At 52.7% G+C, this 10,566-nt stretch overlaps 1 protein-coding gene across 7 annotated transcripts in view; it reads left to right on the forward strand.

Moving 5' to 3' along the window:
* Window positions 1-7,092, forward strand: part of CDK5RAP2 (CDK5 regulatory subunit associated protein 2) — a 157,747-nt gene extending 150,655 nt beyond the window's left edge. For all 7 annotated transcript variants that reach the window (XM_025050458.1, XM_025050456.1, XM_025050457.1 and 4 more), the window contains 3 exons: window positions 3,118-3,244; window positions 6,495-6,541; window positions 7,000-7,092. In XM_025050458.1, coding sequence (XP_024906226.1) covers window positions 3,118-3,244; window positions 6,495-6,541; window positions 7,000-7,056 — 231 coding nt within the window. In that variant the 3' untranslated portion in view covers window positions 7,057-7,092. The remainder of the gene's footprint in view (window positions 1-3,117; window positions 3,245-6,494; window positions 6,542-6,999) is intronic.
* The last annotated feature ends 3,474 nt before the right edge of the window (window positions 7,093-10,566 follow it).

Genomic DNA, 10,566 nt, shown 5'->3' on the forward strand with positions numbered 1-10,566 from the left:
TTTGGTTGCTCTGAGAACCAGTGGATTAAAAGAGATGTAAGAGACACGGCAATCAAATGCAAAACATGCTGTTTATTTGTATTCCAATTTAAGTGAAATCAAATCAGTTATTCAAAAAAAAATAAAATAAAATTAGGACGTATTTAGGGAAATGTGTCTACTGACATAATTGGTAATATGAAGTAATTATTGCCATTTTTAGATGTGATCATTGTGTGTTTTTTAAAGAATCTTTTTTCTAGAGCTATATACTAAAATATTTTATGGATGAAATATGATTATCTTCTAGGATTGATTTTAAAAATAATTTTAGGGTGAGGACAGGCAGGATTTTGATGAAACAAATTTGACCACGATTTGATGATTGCTGAAGCTGAGTGGGTACCTGGTGATTTATTGTCCTCTTCTTTCTACTTTTGTAAATATTTGAAGATTTTCATTGTAAAAAAAAGAAAATAAACAGTCAAAACCAAACCAAAACAAAAGGAAGCCAGCTCTGGAAATCAGACAGAGTGCTCATGAGTAGGGCGTGGTTCTCAGCTCTGAGCTGAGCTCGGTGGCCGGAGGAAGAGTCACTCTTTGAGCTCCTCCTGGTGTCAGGCACTCTGCTGTGCACTCAGCCTCTCACTTCATCCCACAGCAGCCTCCCGAGAGTTGGGTGGTATTGTTCCCACGTTCTGGAAGTAAAAACTGAAACTCCCTTGCTCCATCATCATAACAATAACAGCTGGAAGTGACCGAGCGGGGCTTTGGAGCCCTGCAATATCTACCAAGAGGGGTTTATCCTGTAAAACTAAAGATTCTAGTTCAGAGGAACAGCGGACAGTAATCTAAATTCCTTGTTTTAAGTGCTGGATAGAATATGTACAGAGTGTTTTAAGAGTATAGGTGGAAGTTAACCCCCTGGTTGGCAGATGGCCTCACAATACCCACTCTGTGCCAGGCTCTGGTGCTCAGAGGAAGAATTGAGTTCTGCCCTGAGGGAGCTTGTATTCCTGGAGGGGAAACAGTGGGCACCCAAAGGAACAGAAACCAGCCTAGACTCCTGGTGGGGAAGCGTCTCAAGGAAGGCTTCCTGGAGGAGGTGATGCCTGAGTTTGACTTTAGAAAGGGGAATTGAAGCGAGCCAGGCAGGGATGAAATAATCGTTCACCCTGTCTTCAGGCGTCATCCCATTTGAGTCTCACTCTGTTGCGATGTGATTTATGGGTCAGGACCATCCCTCTTTTACAGATGTGGAAGGAGCCAAGGCTCTGAATATAGAGTGACTGTCCTGGCACGTGTGGCCTTTGAAGCCATGTCTGGAACACAGATCTTTGTGGGCTCTTAGCATGAGGAAGAGAATCAAAGAAAACCTAATGTTTAAAGTAGGATCTGTTTTGGAAGAACAGTTTAAATCCTTGTAGCTGACACAATTGGTTAATCTTAAAAGTAGGTTAAAGCAGGGAATCAAAAAATGATACATACCTTAAACATTTTAGTTTAACAGTTAAATGCACATTCATTTGCCATTCTTTTGATGTAGGGCCAGAGCCTTTTCTTTGAATATGGGTCTGCTGATGGGAGTTCTACATTTCCTTTCTTTCATAAACTACATCCATAATGTATGTCTGTCACTTCCAATTTCTGTTTCTTTAAGATGAAGAAAAGACTTAGACACTTGCAAAGCAATTTGAATATAGAATTCTTCTAGACCTTGTTCCTCCCACAACTTTTATAGTTGATTTACCCACACCTAATATGCCAGAAATGTGCTTTCAGTGACTTGCCTTTATCAACCAGCTTACTCTTTTCATACACATATTTTTATGGGTTTACGTAGTGATTAAATCATATACAGTAAGTTCCATGACTTTTAGGCGAAATGATATATAACGAAACCAGTTTTACTATAGGCTAATTGATAGAAACCAGAGTTAAGTTCCTGTGGCATCTCGTCAACGTTAAAATGAAATATTGAACTAGACAGTGTCGTTCCAGGACTTGCTGTACTGATTCCAAGTTCAGCTGTCAAAAATAAGTTTGGGGACAAACTGAGGGGACTCTCGTAAGCTGACAGCCAAACATCTCCCCTCTCGGGAGCAGAGGTGTTTCGATGTAGCAGAGAGTGGTTTGTGCCGGAGCACCGTGCAGTCAGGGTATTTTACGAGAAAGCGAGTGTCCCTAACCCTAAGGATTAGGCGGGGGACTAGTCAAGATGGCCTCGGTGCCGTGCACCTCTCACTTCAGAGGACTGGGGACTCTGGTTTTGCTGCCCGTCCGCGTTTTCCTCATTTCTGAAAAATCAAAATAGGTTCTCCTGATGGGTCATACTTTCCTAATAATGCTTTTATATCTCTTTTTAGGATTTAAGCATTAATATTTGTAGTTTTTATTGAAAAATTCGATTGATTCTGATAAATTTTAAAAAATGGGAATAAAACATTCCAAATCACATTTCCCGAGAGTAATCACTACTCACATTTTGATGATGTCTCTGTGTCACCAAATTTTTCTAGACATCGTGATATACCCGTCTATGGATATAGATATATGTATTCAATTTATGAAATGGGAATGCCTGATACACACTAGCAGTTCTGGGTTCTTTTTGTCACTAATTATTATCATCTTTCAATGTCAATGAATAGAGTTCTACAATATCATTTTTAATAGCTGCAAAATTATTCCATTGTATATAAATACTATAATTCATTTATCTGGACCCCTATTAAGACAAATCAGGTTGTTTATTTTTTCCTACTACGAACAACGCTGAGATAGAAACCCTTGAACACAGGCATCTTCTTGCGTTCACATTGTCACTCCTTGCGGCGAATCACTGGGTCAGAGGGTCAAGCGCATTCTATAACTTGGTAAGCCTTCGCAGGGCGCCCACCTGGCTGTGCCAGGCGCCAGTCCACCGGCAGTCCTGGCTGGGCACTTTCCCCACACCCACAGACCTCGTCCCTGAACTTGACCTGCTTTTGTCAATCCGACCAGCAGAAAATGGCTTCTAGTTTTTATTCGAATGTTTGTGTTAGTAAAGTTTAGCTTTTTTATATATGGTTTTGTAATTCTGCTTATGCGATATGTTTTATAAACTTTGTTCATTTTTCTAATTCCTTTTCATTCTAGACTGGAGAAACAGAGGCAGAGATCACCAAGCTACACAAAAAGTTGTTTGAACAAGAAAAGAAGTTGCAAAACACCATGAAGCTTTTGCAGCTGAGCAAGCACCAGGAAAAAGTCATCTTTGATCAGTGTAAGTGAGCGGTTGGTGGGGGTGGGGGTGGGGGGCAGCCACCATGTCTGACCACGTCCTCAGGACTGAAAAGCAGCCCTGGACTGCCCACTTCAGGGCCCAGACTGCTTGTCATCGTGGCTCCTGTTTGTAGGCTGCCTTTCCTGCTTCACCCTTCCCAACCTGCACAGACAGATGAGTTTCCTTAACAGACTTTTGTAGGGGGACTACTCTGTGCCAGGGGCTGTCGTCCTATTGGGAAGATGGTGTATGACATGTGCAGGGATAGGAACATGTGCAGGGGCTTAGGGAGCGCCGAGGTGGGAGTGGGGCGGATGTCACTCTGTCCTGGAAGGTGGGCTTCTTAGAGGAAGTGACGCCTGAGCCGAGTGTGCAGGGTGGAGTACGCGTTGGTCAGATGGAAAGGAGATGGTGCAGACAAAGGCAGAGAGGAAGAAACAAGGTGTTGAACGTGAGAACCCAGCAGCAGGAGTTCACGTTGCTGGAGTGGGAGCGACCGGCTGGTCGAGGGGGGCGGGGGCGAGAGGGACCCGGACTGCGCTGTGTGAGGCCTCAGGCGGCAGGCGCGGGCGGCTTGCACTCGGAGCGCAGCGTCGACCGATTGCATCCACGTGCAGGAGGTTGCTGGCGCAGCTGCCCCCCCGCGGGCCAGGCAGGCGTCTTGGGGAGGACAAAGATTTGAGAACGACTTTTCGAGGCAGATGCAGAGACTGGATGGAGGTCGGGGAAGTAGCATGGCCTTCGCGAGGTCGGCTCAGCCCACCCCGGTGTGGGAGCTTCAGAGCTGGGGGGAGCAGCTGCGTTTTCCCACGTCAGCCCGCAGCGCTCATTCCGCCGCGTGTTTGGAGGGCGGCCCGAGTTTCTCCTGGTGCCCCTGGCAGCACAGCCTGGCCGCGTCTCGGGCTGCCTGCCTGTCGCTTCCCTGACTTAGGAGCGCCGCGATCCAGCACCTTCCTCACGGCCTTGCGCTGCTCTCTCAGCAAAGCCCAGCATTTCCGGGGCATTTCTGAGAAGCACAGACAGATTATCGTCAGTGAGACTTCTCCTTACTCACCCCCGGAGCCTTCTGAAAACAGCCTGTGACTGGCAGAGTTCGAACTGCCACAAAGGGACACGTAGTCACCAAGCGAGCACTGAGTTTGTGAGGCCCTGGCAACAGGGGTGAACGAGACAGTTCTTGCCAGTGTGGAGCTTTGACTCATGGGGGAGACACACAAACGAGCTGCAGGACGATGCACCTGCATCTCAGGTAGCCCGAGAGGTGCTTCAAAGCCCTGGATCACCTGGGTCTTGAGGTTGAGTAGGAGTTAGAGAGGGGGCAGGAACACGATTCTGGCGGGTGGCCTCCCGGGCAAGAAGTGAGTGATGGAAACACGCTTTGAACACGCCAAGACTCTTGCTTTGAGAGGTGAAGTGAGGGGATAAGTCAGGGCCAGGCCACAAACAGCGTGTGGGCCGGACCCAGCGAGCGGCAGGCGCTGACAGGGACCACAGTGTGTCAGAAGGTCCTGTGGCTGAGTGTGGAGGGGTCAGGAGGTCGGGAGACTGTGGCAGTCCCCAGGCAGGCAGTGGGGAGGCCCGACGGGGCCCACAGAGGGCCGTTGACGAGAGGGGGTCGGTCGCTCTGGCAGAGCGGTACACGTTTGTGGGGTTCTGGCCTCGGGGTTCACGTCACCCTGAAAAGTGCCTGGGTCTGCGTCCGGCCTCACTCTGGGCAAGCCCGGACGTGGGATGTGTCCTTTCCCCTCTGCCCCTCGGGCTGCTCGTCGCAGTGGATCTCGTGCCCTGGGAGGTGGGCAGAGCTGGTCAGACGTGGGGGCCCTTCACCCGGGCCGGGCGAGCCCCAGCTTTCCGCTGGGAGTCTCGTTCTTTCGGTGCCATTCCCACGGTATGTTTAACCCACAGCCGCGATACCTCATCTTTCTGGGTCACAGGTCTGTTGGCGACTCTCAGGAGGGGCGTGATCTGTCTCCAGAAAGATGCCTACGTCCACGAACACACAAAAATTTGAACTTAGTTTCCGGGGATGTAGGGCACCCCAGAGCACATCCTTGGACCCGGGGTGGAACGGCCGCCCTGCGGCATGGGGTTGGGGCGAAGGCACGGAGAGGCAGCGGGCCTCTGAAGTTCATTTTGCCCAGTCGAAACAATCCCACAGTGTCTGTCCTTCCCCTGGCGTCACAGATTGCAAACAGACTTCATTATTTCCAGATGGAAATTTTTCTGAGGCAAGAAATAAATATTTTCTCAAGGCCACCACATGGCACCTGTTCTGAATGAGCCATCAGGGAGCTTGACGGGGCATCTGTTTCAGCCTTGGGCACCATTGGCCAAAGGCCCAGTTCCAGAAGCCTGTGTCCTCTTTCCCAGGGAGTAGCTGCCTCTCTGGCCCTCACCAAACCCTCTTAGGATGGGCCCCTGAGCAGGCCAAGGGACCTCTTCCGGGCCAGCGTTCCTGCTGCTGGGGTTTGTGTTGGACAAGAGGGGACGGAGGGAAGAAGCCACCCCACTGTACAGATGCTGCCCCGAGTGGCAGGTGCTCCTGTCCCTCCCGTGGGCTGCGGCACGCCGGGCCTCTGCCCGTGCTCGGCTCAGAGCCAGATCTGCAGGCGCCCCCACTGGCCCCCGCTAGGCCCTTGTCCTGGTAGCACGTGGCTGTGCAGGGAACCATGCAGGGCTTGTCTGCCCGCTGAGGAGGGGATGCGCCGGGCTTTCTCCCGGGTCTTTCCGCGCCTGCTCTCAGGACGGCCCTGGACACGTTTGACTTCCCAGAACTGCCCTGGCCCCTGGCGTGGCCTCCGCACATGGGTTTGCTTCCCAGAGCTGCTTCTCCGGAGGGCTGGGAAACCAGAGCATGCGGGGTGCTTGTCAGACACCAGCCCCACCCTGCCCCATCGCCCTCCCGGGGCCGTAGAGGTGAGCCCGAGGGTACCTGAGCCCCCGGCCGGCCTCGCAGAGCCTCGGCCTTTGTCTTCTAGAACATGGTGCAGCAGGCTCTGCTCTGGTGTCGCTGTGAGGTCGTGGCTGAGCATGGATGTGCAGTCTCGTCTCCGGGCCACCCTCTCTGATGGATTCTTTGGTCCTGGGGTGCGTGACGGGCCGGTGGGGGCTTCATGCCTCTCTGGTCTGTGTGCTTCAGGCTTGTCTGAACCACCCAGGGTTCAGGGGGCTCCTCCTCCCTGCACCCAGCTCTTAGAGGGTCCGCCTGGGCACCCGGGTCTAATCATCCCCTTCTTCGCTCTCTCCTCAGTGGTCGTGACCCACAAAATCCTTCGAAAGGCCAGAGGAAACCTGGAGGTAATGAATGCCCCTTCGAGTTTCTTCCACTGAAAGCCATTTGGGGTGGGGGAATGGGTGCCGGGCAGGAAATGACTTCTTTTGAAAAGTGAAGTTGAAGATGAAACCAGAGTGCGTGTTCTCCGCATCCAGCCATGTTCTTCTGCCAGAAGTACACAAAAAATTTTGTTTTCTCATGCCGTGGTTTCAGTGGTTGTAATTATTAAACTTGTGTGCTATTTGCACCCATGAGAAATACAGTGAAAAGTGCCTGCACGTAGTAGGCATTTGATAAACATTTTTGAATGAGTGAGTACAGTAGGATCTCATGGTCATTAGGTTCTGTAAATATTTACTGACCAAACATTATGTCTTTGGCAATAGTTTCAGAATAACAGTCTCACCTTTAACTGTCAGGGATCTCACTTCAGAAACCCTCCAATGGGCCTAAAATTCTCCCTTTTCCTCCCTTTTTCTAGCTTAGGCCCGGGGGTGCCCATCCAGGAACGTCCAGTCCCAGCAGACCCGGCTCCTGAGAACTTGCAGCCAATAAAGCTTGTGGTTCCCCCTGAGCTCACGCTGTCTCTGTTACAAGTGTGGTTCCTGCTTATTGGGAAAGAGCCGTCTGCTCAGAGGGAATCTCTCCGCTTGGTGTGCTCTGTCCTGACGTTGGTGTAGGGCTCATTGTTGGTGTAGGGCTTATTGTCGGACAGGCTCCGGGCGCCCTGCATTGCGGGGCGTGGCTGGCCTTGGGCGCGGGGTGCGTCTCCGCTGGGGCAGCGCGTGGAGCCGAGGTGTCGCTGCCTCGTCTCTGCCTCGCTCGGCGGTGGGCTTCATGCCCACCCATGTGCTTAGTGCTCGGCCAGCCCCGCGGTTCGAGGATTCACATTTAATGACTCATTTCAACTTGGTGATGCAGTTACTTTGTGTGGAGCCTCAAAGCCCAGATCCCAGACGCCCAGGTGGGACAGGCTGGGGCCTCGGGAGTGGTGTGGCCCTTGGATGTCACCTGAGCTCTCTGCCGAGCCCACTCAGGTGTCCAGAGAGGAATGGCGCCTCATGGTGTGGCTGGGTCACCTGACATCTGCACCTCGTGTGGACTCAGCAACTCGCAGTCACGGCCTAGCGCGCGGCCCCCCGAGGTGGCGCCGTTCCCGGCGTGGGAAGGATCCATGAGGCCCGCAGTGTCCCCACGACGACTGTCCCCACAGCACGGCCGGCTGCGTCTGCCCCATCCCTGTCACTGACCGTCATGTTTCATTGTCTTCCACCTTCGCCCTGAGCTCCATGATGTCCCTGAGAAATAGACTGTTTAGGGCTTGGCCCCATTCGCAGACGAGGCTCAGGACGGGCCGGGGACTGAGAGGCCCTGCCAGCCGTCCTCCGACGTGACGCTTGCTGCCTCGCGGCCCTGTGCCCACCACCTCGGGGCCTCCGAGCAGGCGTCAGCAGGGCACGTGGGCCTCGTTTGTGCAACAGCTGAAGCCTGACTCAGCCTCCCTCTCTGTCCCCTTTCCTGCCATCACTCTGGGGACTTCGGCGTCCGTCTGGATGACCCCTCAGCTTGCTCTCCCTCTGCAGTCACTCGTTCTGACACTGCCCTCTGACCATCCCCTCTGTCCTTCGGCTTTCTCCCTTGTCCCCTCTGGGAGATCCCAGTCTCCGGTCCCTTCACCTCTTTCCTTATTAACAGGCTTTTTCTTGTCCCAAGTTCCTTTTCCTTCACGTTTCTCGAATCTTGCCTCTCGCACCTGAATCACTCCTCCGCCCTGCAGCAGCCTAGGTGTTGGAAAGCCCACGTTTGCCCAGGATGTTTTCCACGCTGAACACAGGCGAGGCGTCACCCAGGCCCCTGACGAGGTGCACCAGGAGCTGGGCCGGCCACTGCCCGCACCCCCGGGTCCTCTCTCATCTCGCTGCTTTGCACTTCCTGTCCCAGGCAACCCGACCTTCATTAACTCACCCAAGTGCCCCTCCCACCCTCTCTCTTTCTAGTCTGCCTTGAGTGGTCCTTCAGAAATCCTCCCCACCGTGGGGGCCACTGAGCGATGCGATGGCTTCGTTGCCCAGTCCAGTCCTGTCCTTATTCCGTGACCTCACTGGAGTTGGGGACTACAGGGAGGTCCCAGTCAGGCCTCTTATCCCCAGGGCAGCTGAGCGTCTTGTCCAAGGCCCTTTCCTTTGAGAGGTAGAGCTGGGGCTTGGTCCCTCCTGTCCTTCCAAACCCCAGCTCTGCTCTCCGCTGCTGCCCCTGCAGCTCCCCAAACCCGGCGATGATTTGAGGTGATGTGAAGGGGAGCGGGGCCGCAGGAGCCAGGCCGGGGGCTGGGGGACAGACCTCTCATCCTGGCCCCTGCCTCTCCACCTGTTTCCCATTGGGTGAGGGGTGGACAAGTGGTCAGTAGGGACCCTCTCTGCTTCGGTTCCTGTTGTCTGAGCTCTCCTCGTGAGAAGCATTTGCACAGATATGCCTCAGTCCATTCCAGTGTGTGAACACTCAGATTCCGGCATGAAGTAATGTGGCAGCTCCTTTTTCAAGGACTTGCACAACTGGAGTCCTAAATGGAAGCCCGACCTGCAGCCAGGACGGCTCAGCGTGGCTCTGCTGGGGGCGGGGAGGGGCAGGACGCTTGGCTTCCAGGCCTAGCCACAGGCTTCTGTCGTCTCTGCACCTGCGAAATGAGAATCGCCCTTGCACCTAGGCCCGATCACACTGTGAGCCTCGAAATTTGGAAGCAGACAAACAATAAAACCCTTTCGAAAAATTAAGGACTTATTCAGTGTCTCTCAATGGCTAGTCTCAAGGAAGTTTCCAAAACCCCATTTTAAGTTCCCATAGCAGCTGAGCACAAATGCGAGTGTGTGTGTGTGTGCGCGCGTGCGTGCGTGCGTGCGTGTGGCAGAGCAGGTGGTAGGGTGGGTTGTACAGAACGGATGTCAGAGCTCAGACGAGGCTTGGAAGTCAGACCCGGGTTCAGATGTGCCTTCAGGGGGTCTATACTGCCGACCTCACTGACAGTTACGAGTGTGTTGCCTGGCAGAGGGTTTGTGCACAGCCCTGGGAGCTGAACTGGGTCATTGGCAAATATGAGTTGGACGGGTTGTGAGGGGAGATCCATTTTTGCTTCTGGTACATTCCAGGCCATCTGGTGGGTAGACCCAGGCATACCTGGGAGTCCAGCCGGCCACTCAGTTCAGTTACCTACAGTCTTTCAGGAACCCAGTCATAGAAAGCAGAGTATGTGTTTATCCCCCGATTTAGAGTTGTGCAAATGTTTCCAGCCTTGGGCTTCTGAAGGCCCTTCCTCCTCTGGAAGGTGGAGGAGCAGCCGGGTTGGTTCAGGTTGGATTAGGGCCAAGAACAAACTGCAAATAAGGACAATTTGGACCTTGGAAAAGGCTCCATTGTCCCTGGTGAGTTAATTTTACCAGCAGCTGAATGCAGGAGGCTCTGAAGCAGTAATCAGAAAATGCATCAGTTTCCCGTCAGTGAAATTAATCACCACATGCACCCCAGGAACCCCACAGGAGAGAGACAACTGCAGAGGATAAATGTGTAGAAAAGGAGGGGGAGAGGCCCAGGGCTTCCAGCCCACCTGGGGCCTCCTGCTGCCCAACCTTGGGCCCACCTGCCACTTTTCTGTCTTGAGTCCAAAGGGTAAAATCCTCACCCCTCCAGGCTGGCGCCCACCTTCACAGCAGTAGCCACACTGTGCATCGTCGCATTAATTAATCTGCACCATCTTGCTCACTGTACAGGTGAGAAAATGAGGAGAGTCGTCTTAATGTCGGAGCCTGGATTTGAACCTGTATCTGCCGAAACCTGTTTTCTACATCATCCTGTCCTCTGGATTAATAACATTTCTCCCTAAAATGCTGCCTATTCCAAAAACTGCAGCCCTTCCCCACATTACAAACCAAAATATCCTCACCCCACCCTTTCCAACAAAAGGTCTCTGGGTGACCAGAGCAGGGGCCCAGAGACCCACAATTGAATTCCACGACTCGACAGCCCCAAGAATCACTTGTAAATGGGGCTGTGGACG

The sequence above is a fragment of the Pteropus alecto genome, unplaced genomic scaffold, assembly GCF_000325575.1.
Source record: "Pteropus alecto unplaced genomic scaffold, ASM32557v1 scaffold226, whole genome shotgun sequence".
Lineage (NCBI taxonomy): Eukaryota > Metazoa > Chordata > Mammalia > Chiroptera > Pteropodidae > Pteropus > Pteropus alecto.